At 53.3% G+C, this 14,773-nt stretch overlaps 1 protein-coding gene across 2 annotated transcripts; it reads right to left on the reverse strand.

Annotated features, from left to right (window-relative positions):
* Window positions 1-1,080: 1,080 nt before the first annotated feature.
* Window positions 1,081-14,727, reverse strand: PMPCA (peptidase, mitochondrial processing subunit alpha). 2 transcript variants are annotated; one of them, XM_033238540.1, is made up of 13 exons: window positions 14,541-14,727; window positions 13,085-13,287; window positions 12,719-12,798; window positions 12,396-12,478; window positions 10,306-10,400; window positions 8,253-8,353; window positions 7,421-7,684; window positions 6,550-6,642; window positions 6,169-6,287; window positions 5,955-6,045; window positions 5,767-5,829; window positions 2,875-3,019; window positions 1,081-1,753 (listed from the first exon to the last, which is right to left on the reverse strand). In XM_033238540.1, the coding sequence occupies exons 1-13, from the start codon at window positions 14,609-14,611 to the stop codon at window positions 1,584-1,586; spliced, it is 1,578 nt and encodes a 525-aa protein (XP_033094431.1). In that variant the 5' UTR covers window positions 14,612-14,727; the 3' UTR covers window positions 1,081-1,583. The 2 variants fall into 2 exon arrangements, with proteins under 2 accessions (XP_033094431.1, XP_033094432.1); XM_033238541.1 differs by lacking the exons at window positions 13,085-13,287; window positions 14,541-14,727 and having other exon boundaries at window positions 10,306-10,398; window positions 12,719-12,774.
* Between the last annotated feature and the right edge of the window lie 46 nt (window positions 14,728-14,773).

Here is a 14,773-nt window from a genome sequence, read left to right on the forward strand (position 1 = left end):
CCAGGTGAGCAGCAAGCTGACGCTTCCCACGTGGGCAAATTCCAGCAGTCACCATTGCTGGAGTGTGTATTGTAAAGGCACAAGGTCTTACAGAAACTACAATAGCCAGAGGACAGTCAGAGGCTAACAAGAGTAAAGCTTACAAGTTTAATTTCCTGAAAATATCCACTCCCTCTCCCATCTATACCACAAAGAGGCTGAGCTTCTCAGCTACTCAGAAGACAGGACCAGAGACTGTTCTCTCCTCCTGACAAAACTGTACCACACAGCTCTGTGCAGGCCACTGAGTCACATGTGCAGGGAGCTGCCCCTGGACTACAGCAGCATCGGAGGTGGCCCGTGCAGGTTCCCAGGCCCGACCTCCCCACACCCCTTGGAGCTCCCAAGGTTTCTATGGCTGTTTGAGAACAGTTACAAGTTTTAACTTGTACAAGTTTTTTGTTTTTTTTGAGATGGAGTTTTGCTCGCCGCCCAGGTTGCAGTGCAAAGGCGCGATCTTGGCTCCCTACAACCTCCACCTCCCGGGTACAAGCAATTCTCCTGCCTCAGCCTCCCGAGTAGCTGGGATGACAGGCGCCCACTACACCAGGCTAATTTTGTATTTTTGGTAGAGATGGGGTTTCCCCATGTTGGTCAGGCTGGTCTCAAACTCCCGACCTCAGGTGATGCGCCCGCCTTGGCCTCCCAAAGTGCTGGGATTAGAGGCGTGAGCCACCACGCCCGGCCACTTGTACAAGTTTTTACACCACATGAAAAGTTGCCCTGTGGCGGCTGTTCCCTAAGCCGTGCGACCTTTTGGATCTCTGAAAACACCCAATCTGTGGCCATTCCTCGGCCTGGCAGCACTCCCTACCTCTAAAGCATCTGCAGGCTTTGCTGCTGGTCACCATCACCCCCCGTCACCCCGCCCCGTGCACGCTGCGACACCCCTGAGATCAGCACGTCACATGAGAACAGGCCTCAAGTCACTGGGTCAAACCAGATGATTATCAGGGAGGAAGGCCTCCATGTTAGAAAAGCTGCCAATTCAGACAGCTCTTAAGAACCGCCCCTCCCCAGGTGAGAAGGAAAACACCGAGCTAAGATGCCAGCTGTTTATTACCAGGGAAGCCGCGTGCACACGCATGGACAGCGCTCCTCGGAGCAGACTGGGCCCTCACCTTGTCCTGTTTGTCAGAGGTCAGTCCTGGTACCCAACCCAGGGGCACGGCGGCCGCAGGGAGGCTCTGAGAGGTTGGCCTCCGCTGCTTCCCGGCTCAGGGCTCCTCCAAGGAACCTGTGGGGCCCCGTGTGCCCAGAGCCCCTGAGGAGGGGGAGCACTGACCAGCCTCCTCATGGCACGCTGCACTCCAGCGCTGGGCACTTCACCTGCTTCCTGGCTTGCGGTGGTCAGGCACAATACTGACTCCACTGATCGGCACATTGAGTTCTGAAGGAATGCAAACTGCGTGGGTGCTGCGGTGACATTATTTGCCCTGTTTATACAATCAGACAGCTTTTTAGACTAAATTTGTGTCCAAACTAACACGCACAGGAACGGGCTCCAGCTGCAGCCCCTGGGTCTGCCAGGCTGGGGAACGGCTCTACCGGAAGAGCCGGTACATCCTGGGCAGGCGCCCGTCCTTGCTCGACAGAGCACTCTGGATGTGCTCGTACGTGGGCAGGTCAGTTAGGTCACCCAGGGCGGCCACTGCCGGCTTCCCTCGGAGCATCTTAGAAGCAACTCTCTTCACATCTTCCGGCTTCACGTTGCCTAGTGCAGAGGGCAAATGTACGTCACACCAGCGTGCCACGGCCTCCACGCCGAGGCTGTGTCACTAAACACACGGAGGGGGTGGCCACTCTGCACCACTCACTCACGCTGTGCTGCTGCTGGGGGTACCTGGGCCCAAAGGCAGCCACTGGGTGTAGCCAAGGGTGAGTCCAAAAGTGACAGAAGTGAGTTCTCAGTAAATGGGGACATGGCGATGACTTAAAAATGTAGGACGAACCCGCCCAAGAAGAGTCACATTTACAGAAAAGCGAGCTCCCTGTCTGATGAGCTCCCTTTGGGGTGGGCTTGCAGAAAAAACCCCAAGCCCCTGAGGGCCACACGGACAGAAGGGTGGGGTGAGAGGGGGCCAGAGGGCTGCACCCAGGAACCCCAGGACAGGAGTGATAGGGTCCAGGAAGGTCCGTTTTCTACAGAAGATGAGGCCCGAGAGGCTGGACACTCGCTGGAGGATTTCAGTGGAGGCTCCCGAGGGAAGCACAAGGGCCCACACGGGGAAGGGCAAGTGCCCGGGACTCCAGGCCTGGACAGGACATACTCACAGGTGACACCATAAGCCCGAGCCACCCCAACTTAGTAGGCAGCCTGGGCCAGGTTTTAAGCCTGTCTCCCAGAAGAGTCCGAGGCACATACAACTTGGCACACAGTCTGAGGAAGTTCAGACCTCCTAAGGTCACTCATGGGGGCCCCGGACACCTGGGGCTGAGACTCCTGCCCGAGAGCCAGCAACAGTAGAGCGGCATTCCAAGCCACTGCTACTCCACATAGAACGCCGCAGTCCTCTCCTGAGCCCTTTTCGCCCACTAACTCGAGTCCTCGTTAACAACTCTGGGAAGTAGTCACAGCTGCTCCCAGGGGTGCAGAGAGTGTGGTCACCTGCCAAGATGGCCGCAGGTACATTGTGGGGCCAGGAAGTGAGACCAGGTCTGTGACCCCACGGCCCTGCCCTCAGCCACCCCTGCTGAGGACAACTGGTGAAGGCCCCAGCTTCCGGGTGTGACAGACACACCACGTGCCCACCACAGCCTGTGGGAGGGCGAGACGGCCTCCTCTGAGCCTGGCTGAGACCTGTGGCAGCCCCTCACTGCCCCTGCAGTACTCACGGATGAGCGTGCACAGCTCATGTGGCAGCTTTCTGGAGCGAGTGGCCAGCACCTGCCTCCCCACATCCTCAAAGATCACAGGCCTGGACTCCAGGTTCATCATGAGCATGGACGTCAGCTGCGTCTTGGCTCGTTCCAGCTCCACCTGGGGCCAGGGTCCAGTCAGATGGGCACACACCCACCCCGTGCCACCCTCCACCCCCACTCGAGCGATGGCAAAAGGCCATCTCTCTGCCCAAAGCTGAACAAAAGAAAGGGAAGGGAAGCTGGGTGCAGTGGCTTACGCCTACAATCCCGCCACTTTGGGAGGCCGAGGCGGGCAGCTCACAAGGTCAGGAGATCGAGACCATCCTGGCTAACACTAACACGGTGAAAACCCCTCTCTACTAAAAATACAAAAAGAAATTAGCCGGGCGTGGTGGTGGGCGCCTGTAGTCCCAGCTACTCGGGAGGCTGAAGCAGGAGAATGGTGTGAACCCAGGAGGCGGAGCTTGCAGTGAGCCGAGATCACACCACTGCACTCCAGCCTGGGAGACAGAGATTCTGTCTCCAAAAAAAAAAAAAGAAAGGGAAGGGCCTCCCTCTGGGTACTGGGACGCAGGCCCAAGTCACAGGCAACACTGCTGGTCTCCCCTTCGGGTTTTCTAGGGAAGGGCTATGCTACATGTCACCTGGCTTCTACCACACTCGACATATGGGAGCAACGTGCCTCCCTTGAGTTTTTCACTGTCTGTGTGACGCAGCGGGAGAAGGTAAAATAGTCAACCTCTAAATATCAGGACCCCAAAGGGGCCACACGGCAAAATCAGGGGGAATAAAAATGAAACACAGGTTCTGGAGCTTCCCCAGATGCCTCAGGTACAGGGCCCAGGCAGCTGATTTTAGCAAAGTCCCTGTGAGGTTCTGAGGGAGGCAGCGCGGCTCCCAGGCTGCCCTGCGAGGTTCTGAGGGAGGCAGCACGGGTCCCAGGCTGCCTTCAGACTGCCTCAGGGCACAGGCAGGGGTGCTGTGCAGATCTAGGAACCAGCACACTGAAAAACAAACACCAAAAACTGATGGGCTGTGGAGACTTTTTTTAATAGACACAGGGTCTTGCCATATTGCCCAGGCCAGTCTTGAACTCCTGGGTTCAAGTGATCCTCCCACCATGGTCTCCCAAAGTGCTGGGATTACAGGCATGAGCCACCGGACCTGGCCTGTATACCATTTTTTTTTAAGTAAAATAATTCTTAATTTAGACAGGTCTTTTTGCAACTTTAGACAAACACCTAAATACTTCATATTTATTTCATGTTGACTTCACATTAGTGGAAAACTGTTTTTCTAGCAGCGCACTAGTGGAACTGAAATGCATTAATTTTAACCACAATTTTATTTCTTGAGTAATGCTGCTCTTCCTGGCCGGGTGCAGTGGCTCACACTTGTAATCCCAGCACTTTGGGAGGCCAAGACAGGTGGATCACCTGAGGTTGAGCGGTTCGAGATCAACCTGGCCAAGATGGTGAAACCCTGTCTCTACTAAAAATACAAAAATTAGCCATGCAGCTGGGTGCAGTGGCTCATACCTGTAATCCCAGCACTTTGGGAGGCCGAGGTGGGCAGATCACTTGAGGTCAGGAGTTCAAGACCAGCCTGGCCAACATGGTGAAACCCCATCTCTACTAAAAATACAAAAAATTAGCCAGGTGTGGTGGTGGGTGCCTATAATCCCAGCTACTCAGGAGGCTGAGGTAGGAGAATCACCCGAACCTGGGAGGCGGAGGTTGCAATGAGCCGAGATTGCGCCACTGCACTCCAGCCTGGGCAACGGAGCAAGACTCTGTCTCAAAAACAAAAATCAAAAAAAATTAGCTAGGGTGGTGACACATGCCTGTAATCCCAGCTACTCAGGAGGCTAAGGTAGGAGAATCACCTGAACCTGGGAGGTAGAGGATGCAGTGAGCTGAGATCAAGCCACTGCGCTCCAGCCTGGGCAACAAAGCAAGACTCTGTCTCAAAAAAAAAAAAAAAAAAAAAAAAGAATGTGTGTATAAAATGTGATTATTTGTACCAGTTCTGGTCCTGGAAGTAACAAGGTTTCCAAACATATAAAGCATCAAAAACTAAGCTTAAAAAATGAGCAAACAGGGAGGCATGGTGGCTCACACCTGTAACTGTAATCCCAGCACCTTGGGAGACTGAGGCGGCAGACCACCTGAGGTCAGGAGTTCGAGACCAGCCTGGCCAACATGGTGAAACCCCCGTCTCTATTAAAAATACAAAAATTAGCTGGGCCTGGTGGTGTGTGCCTGTAATCCCAGCTATTTGGGAGGCTGAAGCAGGAGAATCGCTTGAACCCGGGAGGTAGAGGTTGCAGCAAGCCTAATTTGAGCTACTATACTCCAGCCTGGCTGACACAGTGAGACTCCATCTTAAAAAGAAAAAAGAAAATTGGTAAACAAATATAGTTTCAAACATAAAATGGAGCCAGGAAAAGGCTCGAGACACCCCGCACTGCAGCCCACCTGTGCGAGCTGCTTCACCCCACATGGGCGGCTGAGGAGGACGCAAAAACTCCTCCAACGTTTTCCCAGCAAAGCTGAGAGGGTCACACGGTCAGTCCCACAACTCACCCAGTGGCTCAGATAAAGAAGAAGTGGACCGAGTGCTGGGGGAGGGCACTGGTCTGTTTTTCTGTTTTCGGGGTTTGGACCAGGGAAGAACAGCCCCAGCAGGCTCCCAGGTGGAGCAGCTCAGCCCCAGGCTGTGCCTCCCTGGCCGCCCTGTCCTGCCCTGCCGGGACCTCGGCCCTGAGGCTCGGGGACCAGGCCCACAGGTGGTCACTCCTACACCGTGGCTGTCTCCTGTCAGACACCATAGGTACGCCTGGAAATGGTGCCACACCTCACTTACCGCATCCACAGTTCCGCCCATCAAAATAAACTCCTTTGTGATGATTTCTACCATTTCTCGAACCTGTGAAGAAGGGCAAGGTGATGACAGTGTGGCCTGCGCCCGCCAGCCTGCTGACCCGTCTAGATAGGGACGCCCAGGTCTGGAAGGGCAGCCGTGCTGCGGACGGTGGCAAGTGGGGCCCTCACCTGTCTCGGGTCGGCGCTGGCATGGATGCAGAGGAGGCCAGTGTCCTCGTAGCTGTGGTGGTAGGAGGTCGCGTTATACATCCAGTGGTGCCTGGGAGGAAACGAGAGTCACAGGAGTGAAAGGGAAACCAGAGAAAAGTCACCTGGAAGGTGGCCTCATGGTCCAAAAACACACCTGGCCTGGCCTGAGGATACAGAAAAGAGAGCAACCAACCTGTTGAGCACGTTGAGGTAGAGCCTGGAGAACATGCCCTTGCCGGGCCCGCCAGCTGAGAAGGAGCCGCCTCCGCCCATCATCATGTTCAACACCGCAAAGGGGATGAAGTCCTCCTCCTGCAGGGATGGAGGGCAGACCTGGCTGAGCCGCCCACGCCATGTCAGGAGGGCTGTCGGACACCAGGCACGGAGGGCAGAGCTGGCTGGGCAGCCCACACTGCGTCAGGAGTGCTACTGGATGCCAGGAATGGAGGGCAGAGCTGGCTGAGCTGCCCAGACTACGTCAGGAGCGCCATCGGACACCAGAGACGGAGGGCAGAACTGGCTGAGCAGCCCACACTGCATCAGGAACGCCATCAGACCCAGCACTAGGACTCACCAGGAAGGAGCAGCTCTCCAGTCCAACCATGATGTGCGTGAGCTCGGGGATGGGGGTCGGGCCCAGGCTGACATTGGACATGTCTCTTTCTAGCTGTAACCAAGAAAACAAGCAAATATCACCATATGAAAAACAGCGAAGGCTCGCAAACCCCAGATCAGATCATCCTCAGAGTGGTTACACAGAAATCCAATGCCAGCCAGGCACGGTGGCTCATGTCTAAAATCCCAGCCCTTGGGGAGGCCAAGGTGGGCAGATCACTTGAGTCCAGGAGTTCAAGACCAGCCTGGGCAACATGGCAAAACTCCATCTCTACCAAAAATACAAAATAAATAAATAAATACAGGATGGGCACAGTAATCACGCCTGTAATCCCAGCATTTTGGGAGGCCGAGGCAGGTGGATCCTGAGGTCAGGAGTTTGAGACCAGCCTGGCCAACATAGAGAAACCCCATCTCTATACAGAATTTAGCCAGGCCTGGTGGTACTCAGGAAGCTGAGGCAGAAGAATCCCTTGAACCCAGGAGGCGGAGCTTGCAGTGAGCTGAGATTGCACCACTGCACTCCACCCTGGGCGACAGAGCAAGGCTCCATCTCAAAAAAAAAAATGCAATGCAGGCACTGGCAGACCCACTCCCCTAGAGGAAAGAACTGTGTCTACCTTCTGCGGGAGCTGCGCTCAGGCCTAGCAGTGCTCACCCTCAGCAGGGGACATATCCCTGCCCTGCTGTAGGATTACAGTATGTGTTAAGGCAAAGCGACAAGTGCAGTCAACACCTATCACCCTCAGAATCAATACAAAAACATGTCACGCCACGGGCCAGGGGACGTGTTCCCCACCCGAGGCCGTGAGACGTTCCCGCCACTTCACCTTGGCAATCCCCCCAGTGTACTGGGCCACGGATCTGTCAACATCCACGGCCTCTGCGCTCCCCCAGGCCGGCTGGATTCCCAGGAGGTACTTCCGGGCACAGTCCACCAGATGCTCGTGCTCCACACCCACACCGGCCAGCACCATGCGGTCGGGAGTGTAGTAGTTCCTCAGGTAGGAATGCAGCACCTCCCGATTGATCTTGGCTATGTTTTCTGTGGGGCAGAAACGATGCAGGCCAACTGTGTTCTCCCTGTAAGCCGCCTAATGGGGAAGAGCCACAGACACAGGTGACTGAAGACAGCGTGACCAGGCTTCCTCCAACAAGCAGCACCAGCGCCCATCTGCAGCCAGCCCTGGGAAAATCCTACGCAAGCTGCTATTTTACTTGCAGTTTGGCAATAGCAGCTGTATATGTGTTTATAAAAAGAGTAATCTGCCTCTCCAAAATAAAAATTTAGAAAAAGCATAAGATTAATTGTGTTAAGTAGTAAAGACCTAGTTACTATAAGAACTGGAAAATACGAACACTGTATAAACAGCAGACTCAGAAGTCAAGAATGTTCTAAGCTGGGCACAGTGACTCATGTCTGTAATCCCAGCTACTTGGGAGGCAGAGGCAGGAGGATCACCTAAGCTGAGCCCAGGAGTGCAAGACCAGTGTAGGCAATGTGGAGAGATCTCATCTCAAAAACACACACTCAGATGTTACATACACATCCATAACCTGCAAGGACAACATCAAGGAGGCAAACCAACCCTCCCCACCACCCCTGGTGTCATGAGGGCCACGGATCGGGCTGCAGGGGCATTCTTGAGTTTGACATTTTACTTCATGAATCATCTCAGTGAGAAGTGGCTCTGGGTCAGGCCGCAGGTTCAGGTCCTCCAGCTCAAACTGGACCGCCATCCGCGTCATCTCGACTTCCTCATCTGCAAGAGAACCCAAAGGCGGGCTCGGTCTGCACTGGCACAGATGAGGAACATAGCAGCAACCCACAGCTTGTGTGCTGGCCTGAGCATCACTTTTCGGTGGCTGTTGGCAGTCACCTCTGCCTTCATCTAGGGGCAGACTGGGTGCTTGTGTGAGTGAGGGGGACTGCCACAGGAAGCAGGAGCTGGGAGGCCTGGGCCTCTCATCCCACAGCAGCCATGTGACCCTGCTAAACCCTGGCTTCCTCATTGGTGAAAGGCACTGAGGATACCGGACCTGTCCATCTCCATCCCAAGGGCTGCTGTGAGGACATGAGACCAGACAACAAAGGTGCATAGAAACAGAGGCACACGCTGGGCACAGTGGCTCATGCCTGTAATCCTAGTACTTCGGGAGACCAAGGTGGGTGGATTATCTGAGGTCAGGAGTTAAAGACCAGCCTGGCCAACACCGTGAAACCCCGTCCCTACTAAAAATACAAAAATTAGCCGGGCATGGTGGTGGGCGCCTGTAATCCCAGCTACTCAGGAGGCTCAGGCAGGAGAATCGCTTGAACCCAGGAGGTGGAGGTTGCAATAAGCCAAGATCACACCACTGCACTCCAGCCTGGGTGACAGAGCGAGACTCTATCTCCAAAAAGAAACAGAGACACAGACAGATGTCAAGGGTGCAGCTGTGACAACAAGATCTTAACGTGGGACTGTAGCCTTTGAACACCAAGACCAGGCTACTGTGAAACAGGGCACCCTTAGGGTATTTGGAAAAGCCAACTTTCCCCTCTCCTGGTCCTCTGGCAGCGACTCAAAGTCCTGCCATCTGCAAGGCTGAGGAGGGTAATGGAAACAGTAAAATGGAAATTTCTGGCACACACCATTCAAGTTGTTTAAAGACAGTCGGAGGCGCCCTGCCGAAACGAAAGAACCAATTTCACTAAAAACATCCCATGGCACGGATGTCTCAAATACACACTCTCTGAAACACCAAGGACTTTTACCATCACCAGCAGTTTTTTGTTTTTTTCCTTTTTGTGGAAAACAGAGTCTTGCTATGTTGCTCAGGCTGGTCTCGAAGTCCTGGGCCCAAGTGATCCTCCCATCCCTGCATCCCTAAATGCTGGGGTTACAGACGTGAGCCAGCACGCCTGGCTACTAGCCCTATTTCTTTCTTCCTTTCTATTTTTGAGACAGGGCCTCACTCTGTTGCCCAGGCTGGAGTGCAGTGGCACAATCATGGGTCACTGCAGCCTCAACCTCTCAGGCTCAATCTATCTTCCCACCTCAGCCTCCAGAGTAGCCAGGACTCCAAGTGTAAGCAACCACACCCAGCTAATTCTTGTATCTTTTTCTGTAGAGACAGGGTTTCGCCATGTTGCCCAGGCTGGTCTCAAACTCCGAACTCCTGGGCTCAAGCGATCTGCCTGCCTGAGCCTCCCAAAGTCCTGGGATTCCAGGTGTGAGCCACCGTGCCTGGACCCAGCACTATTTCTTTCTTCTTTTTTTTTTTTTTGAGATGGAGTCTCACTCTGTCACCCAGGCTGGAGTACAGTGGCACGATCTTGGCTCACTGCAAGCTCTGCCTCCCAGGTTCACACTATTCTCCTGCCTCAGCCTCCTAAGTAGCTGGACATACAGGCGCCACCACCACGCCCGATTAATTTTTTGTATTTTTAGTAGAGATGGGGTTTCACCGTGTTAGCCAGGATGGTCTCGATCTCCTGACCTCATGATCCACCCGCCTCGGCCTCCCAAAGTGCTGGGATTACAGGCGTGAGCCACCGCGTCCGGCCCCCAGCACTATTTCTTATGAGATCTCGCTGTCGCTTTGTGTTGGCCTAAAGCTTCAATTACACAATTACAAGGTGCTCTTTTTCACAGCTGCAGGGCTTCCGCAAACCTTTCTGGCCTTCCCTACGTCCAGGCCCACCTCAAACGCCAGCGGGTGGGATCCACACCTGTTAGCCGAGGCTGCAGAACCACATCAGCCAGTAAGCCGACCACCGTGTCCAAGCCTTTGCTATCAGCAGACACAGCATACATCGTGGTGTCTCTGGAAGAAAAGACAAGTCCACAATGCCAGGCCCTGAGCTCACACTCTGCTCAACAGCCAGGGGATGCTCGTGTTTTGCATGCCAGGGGGACAAATGCCAGCCCTGAGCTCACACTCTGCTGAGCAGCCAGGAGGACGCTCAGGCTTTAGCGTGCCAGGGGCACCTCCTACCCTTTGTTAGGGACTAGCAGACATTTCAGGGGATGCTTGAGGTTTGCGTGCCAGGGGCACCTCCTACCCTTTGTCGGGGAACAGCAGACACTTTTCCCCTTTCTCTTCTCCTGTCTTACAGTGTGAAGCTTGGTAGGCAGGACTCAGCTACACACAGCTTGAGTCAAAATGGAGCCACTTCTGATAGAGGTTTTTTTTTTTTTTTGAGACGGAGTCTCGCTCTGTCGCCCGGGCTAGAGTGCAGTGGCCGGATCTCAGCTCACTGCAAGCTCCGCCTCCTGGGTTTACGCCATTCTCCTGCCTCAGCCTCCCGAGTAGCTGGGACTACAGGCGCCCGCCACCTCACCCAGCTAGTTTTTTTTGTATTTTTTAGTAGAGACGGGGTTTCACCATGTTAGCCAGGATGGTCTCAATCTCCTGACCTCGTGATCCGCCCGTCTCGGCCTCCCAAAGTGCTGGGATTACAGGCTTGAGCCACCGCGCCCGGCTGAGGTTTTTATAACTATAGTCTCTCTCAGAAGATAAAGTGTTTCATTCCAGCCTCCTGTTGACTGAATGAACCCACTGGTGAGTGTGGAAACACACCCGGCCTTGGCTGGCTCGGGGGACAGCAATGGCTGACTTGTATGGAACTTCTGTCTCACTGTAACATCTGTTCCCGGCATGAGGCACAGAACAGTCAAAAGCGCACAGAGCTGGCCCATGGGACAGACATGAAATCACGGGGTGATCTGAGATCAAGTGTGACCAAGTGAGACCAAGCAGAACAGACGCAACAGCCGTGAGGAAGAGGGAGCTTGGGAGGCAGGACGTGGCCACCAGTGCCTCTGAAAAGGGGACTTGGCTGGACCTTCACCCTGAAGAGGAGCCATTCTCAGTGACTTTGGCTCACGTGGGGAGAATGGCAGAAACAAAAGCCTGAGCTGAGGGCGAGGGGGGCTGGGTCTGAGTCAGGACACCAGCCACCCGGCCGGAAAAAGGAGTTCATCTGGGATGAGTGAGATTTGAGTCAAGAGTCGGAGGACCAAACACACCAGGCAGGAGCCTGGCAGGGGCAGCTGGGAGTCAGGGGGTATTAAGAGGCCTTGTTTTAGAATGTGAGTATGTTACCTCCAAGCTTACTTAAATTCTCAAGCTTACTTTAATTTAGCATTTGATGTGTCTTTTATGTGTAATTTTTTTAGCATTCAAACTTAAAACATCAACCATTTTAAAAATCTGTGATCTGTATCCACCCATCTGGTCACACTGCCCAGCACTTTCTGAACAAGCTCCACACCTGGCATGCAAAGACCACTGCACTGTGCTCCAGGCAACACTGTCCCCTCCCTTCACCAAGCAGCCACTACCTCCCTGGCTCGGTGCCTTTTGCCCCTGCTGTCTCCTGGTCTGGAATGCCTTCTGCCCTGTGTGTCTAGCAAAGTCCTTCAGGTTCCTTCAGGAACCACCCCAACCCTGCGTTTCCTATTATTCCTTTCCCAACTCCAGACCAAGTCAGCTGCTCATCCTCCTGGCTCCTACCGCCTTTGGCTACTGGGTCCAGCACATATGCAAGGCCCTCTGCTCTATCTGGGAACAGGGCCTGCTCTACATCCCTGGCATGCAGCCAACAGCCTGGATGAACTGACGGGGGTGAACTGAGGTCCTGAGGGCTGTGCTTCTCTGTGTAAGCGCTGCCCACCCAACTCTCCATCCAGAACAGGGCTCTTCTCCCTGTGAATCTCCACACCTCCCAATGGGAGGGGCTCAGACGGAATCTGAGCAACGACCAGGACGTCAGTTCCCAGGGACACAAAGTCACTTTGTATGTAAAAGCTGGTGTACCTTGATGTCTGGCAGTCACAAATACCTCCATGCTTTTCCAATGTAAGCAGAATTTCATCTTTGCTGTCAAATCGAGCAGTAGACTAGTAAAAATAAATAAGAAAACCTAAATAAGCAATCCAGACTACTCCTAAAATGCAATTCTTTTTAAAATTTACTTTTGCTTTTAATACTACGTACAAAAATTATCTTGTAACTTAAAAGCCTTTTATTAGCATTAACTTAGCAACTTAATAATTTATGAAAATAACCATTATAGAGAAGAAAAATTTCAAACATCCTTCAAAAGTATAGTCTAAAAAATTACAAAACTGGGCACTGACCGAAAATGCCAATTTTTCCAAAAAGTGAGCAATTCCACTAAGATATTTTGCTTCATATCTTGATCCTGAATTAATAAGAACTAGTAGGAAAAAGAAAATTGACAGGTTAAATCAGATATTCAAAATAAAATTTAGTCAAGAGAAACATTTTAAAATGTCAATATGACACGATAATCACATTTAATTATATGACAGTGACTGTGCTGATGGTTTCACAGGTATATGTGTAGGTCAACATTCATGAAATCGTACACTTTGCTTCCACTCAGGGTACAATTCATAATTGGCATGCTAATTACAACAGACAACTAAAGCATGTGCACGTTAAAAATGCGGGACCACCCACGGCACCACAACAGTACTTACTTCCTACTGTACAAAACTGTCCAAACTTATTCTGAGATGCCACGTGAAGCCCATTATCCAATGTGGTTACTTTGGTTTCAAACTTTTCCTGTCCATCAACTGTAGCAAAAACAGGCTTGGGTACTCCAGGTAAAGGAGAAGAGAGGGGGATGTTGGGATAGGCACCACCACTACTAAACCGTCTGTACGCAGAAGGTCCAAACCTAAAACAGAGAAAGCGGCCCAGCTGCAACAGACTTGAGACAACGAAACTGTGATGACCTCTTAGGTGCGGTTAGTTACGTTTTGTGTGGGTTAAAAGTTAAGTATCTGCCTTTCTAAAGGACTTATTTTTATAGACTTTGGAAGACAAAGCAGAGGCTGACAACAAAGGCCCAGCCACAGGACCTGGAGCAAGCTGGTTCCATCCTTTGGGTCTTAGTTGCTATCTCTGTAAAATAGGGCTTATTAACAGTAACTCACTCGAAGTGCAGTTTGTACACATAAAGCACTTAACAGCTCTGCCCTCCAACAGCATCACTGAAGTCTTAGAAGCCATACCCCTTATTAACCTAATCCGAAGGTGGGGTGTGACTTGGTCTCTGTCTCCCTCTCCAAACTCATCTCTTGAACCCCCACAGCCCCATAGGTCCTGGTCACACTGATTCTTCTGTCAATTCCTGGAACACGTTTGATTCATCCCAAAGCTTCTTCACTGCTCCAGGTCTTGCCCTTTGCCCATGCCTACCCCTTCTTTCATTCTTCAGCTCTTCCCTTAAATGTCACCCTGATGGAGGACTATCCCTCATCACTCTAGTCTTTCCTATTATTTCCTATCACGAAAGGCTGCTTGTTTACTCCAAAGCATTTACGCGATTGCCGATATTTTGTTCACACTCCAGTCTGTATCCATCTCCTGGAGGCAGCACCTCCGCACCCCTAAAACAGCGCTCGTTGTGTGGGGAGGGGCGATGCCTGTGCTGTCGGAACAAAGTTCCAGCGTGGGGAAAGGCAGGCCCGGTCACTTGGGCGGGAGGGGCGGTGGGGACAGAAAAGGTTCTTAAACGTCAGAGATCAACGGACGCTCAGAGCGCAGCAACCGAGAGCCTGGACCCTCGTGTCAGAACCCCGCGGGTCTAACAGAGCTGGGGCCCTACCGGCTCGGCCTCCTGAGGGAGCACGCGGCAGAAGCACAGGAGCAGAGATGAAGCATGGCCTCGGACAAGGCCCGTCGACCCGGGAGGTAAGGCGGGAGAGAGGACCCAGCAGCCGGGGAGAGAGACAGATAGGACAGCATCCCCGGGCTTGAGGCGCAAGGCAAGGCAGGGCCCCCGTCGCCTCGGGGACCACACCAGTGTCCCGAAGTGCGAGCTCGTCGAACGGGCGCCATGTCGCCTGTAGAAACCAAAGACGGAGCGTCCAGAAAGACTCAAGCCGCCCCGGTCCCAGGCTGAAGCCCGGTTCGCCTTTGGCTCACCTCAGCCGCGAGCGGCTCCAACAACCCGACCCCCGCAGCAACCGCGTCGCCACTACCACCACAGCCGCCATCTTGCGTCTCCGCCCCTGCTTCTGTCGTCACTTCCGCTTCAGCCCGCGGATTCGCCGCCCCCTCGGCGACAACACTAGGCGTTCCGGCGCGCGCTTCCGGTCCTCGGAGCGGAAGCAGCGGCTAGAGGCTCGGAAGAGTGGGGACGGCCGAGCGGCGGGCGA

Source organism: Trachypithecus francoisi, unplaced genomic scaffold (genome assembly GCF_009764315.1).
Source record: "Trachypithecus francoisi isolate TF-2019V2 unplaced genomic scaffold, Tfra_2.0 Lachesis_group16, whole genome shotgun sequence".
Taxonomy (NCBI): Eukaryota; Metazoa; Chordata; class Mammalia; order Primates; family Cercopithecidae; genus Trachypithecus; species Trachypithecus francoisi.

Bases quoted from the DNA above. Each gene is read 5' to 3' on its own strand.
- PMPCA (XM_033238540.1), bottom strand. From the start codon at position 14,611: ATGGCGGCTGTGGTGGTAGTGGCGACGCGGTTGCTGCGGGGGTCGGGT. The intron at 6,288-6,549 runs GTGAGTCCTAGT...CCATCCCTGCAG, and splicing joins TGGAGAGCTGCTCCTTCCTG to GAGGAGGACTTCATCCCCTT. The intron at 5,830-5,954 runs GTGAGGGCCCCA...CCTTCTTCACAG, and splicing joins CCAGCGCCGACCCGAGACAG to GTTCGAGAAATGGTAGAAAT.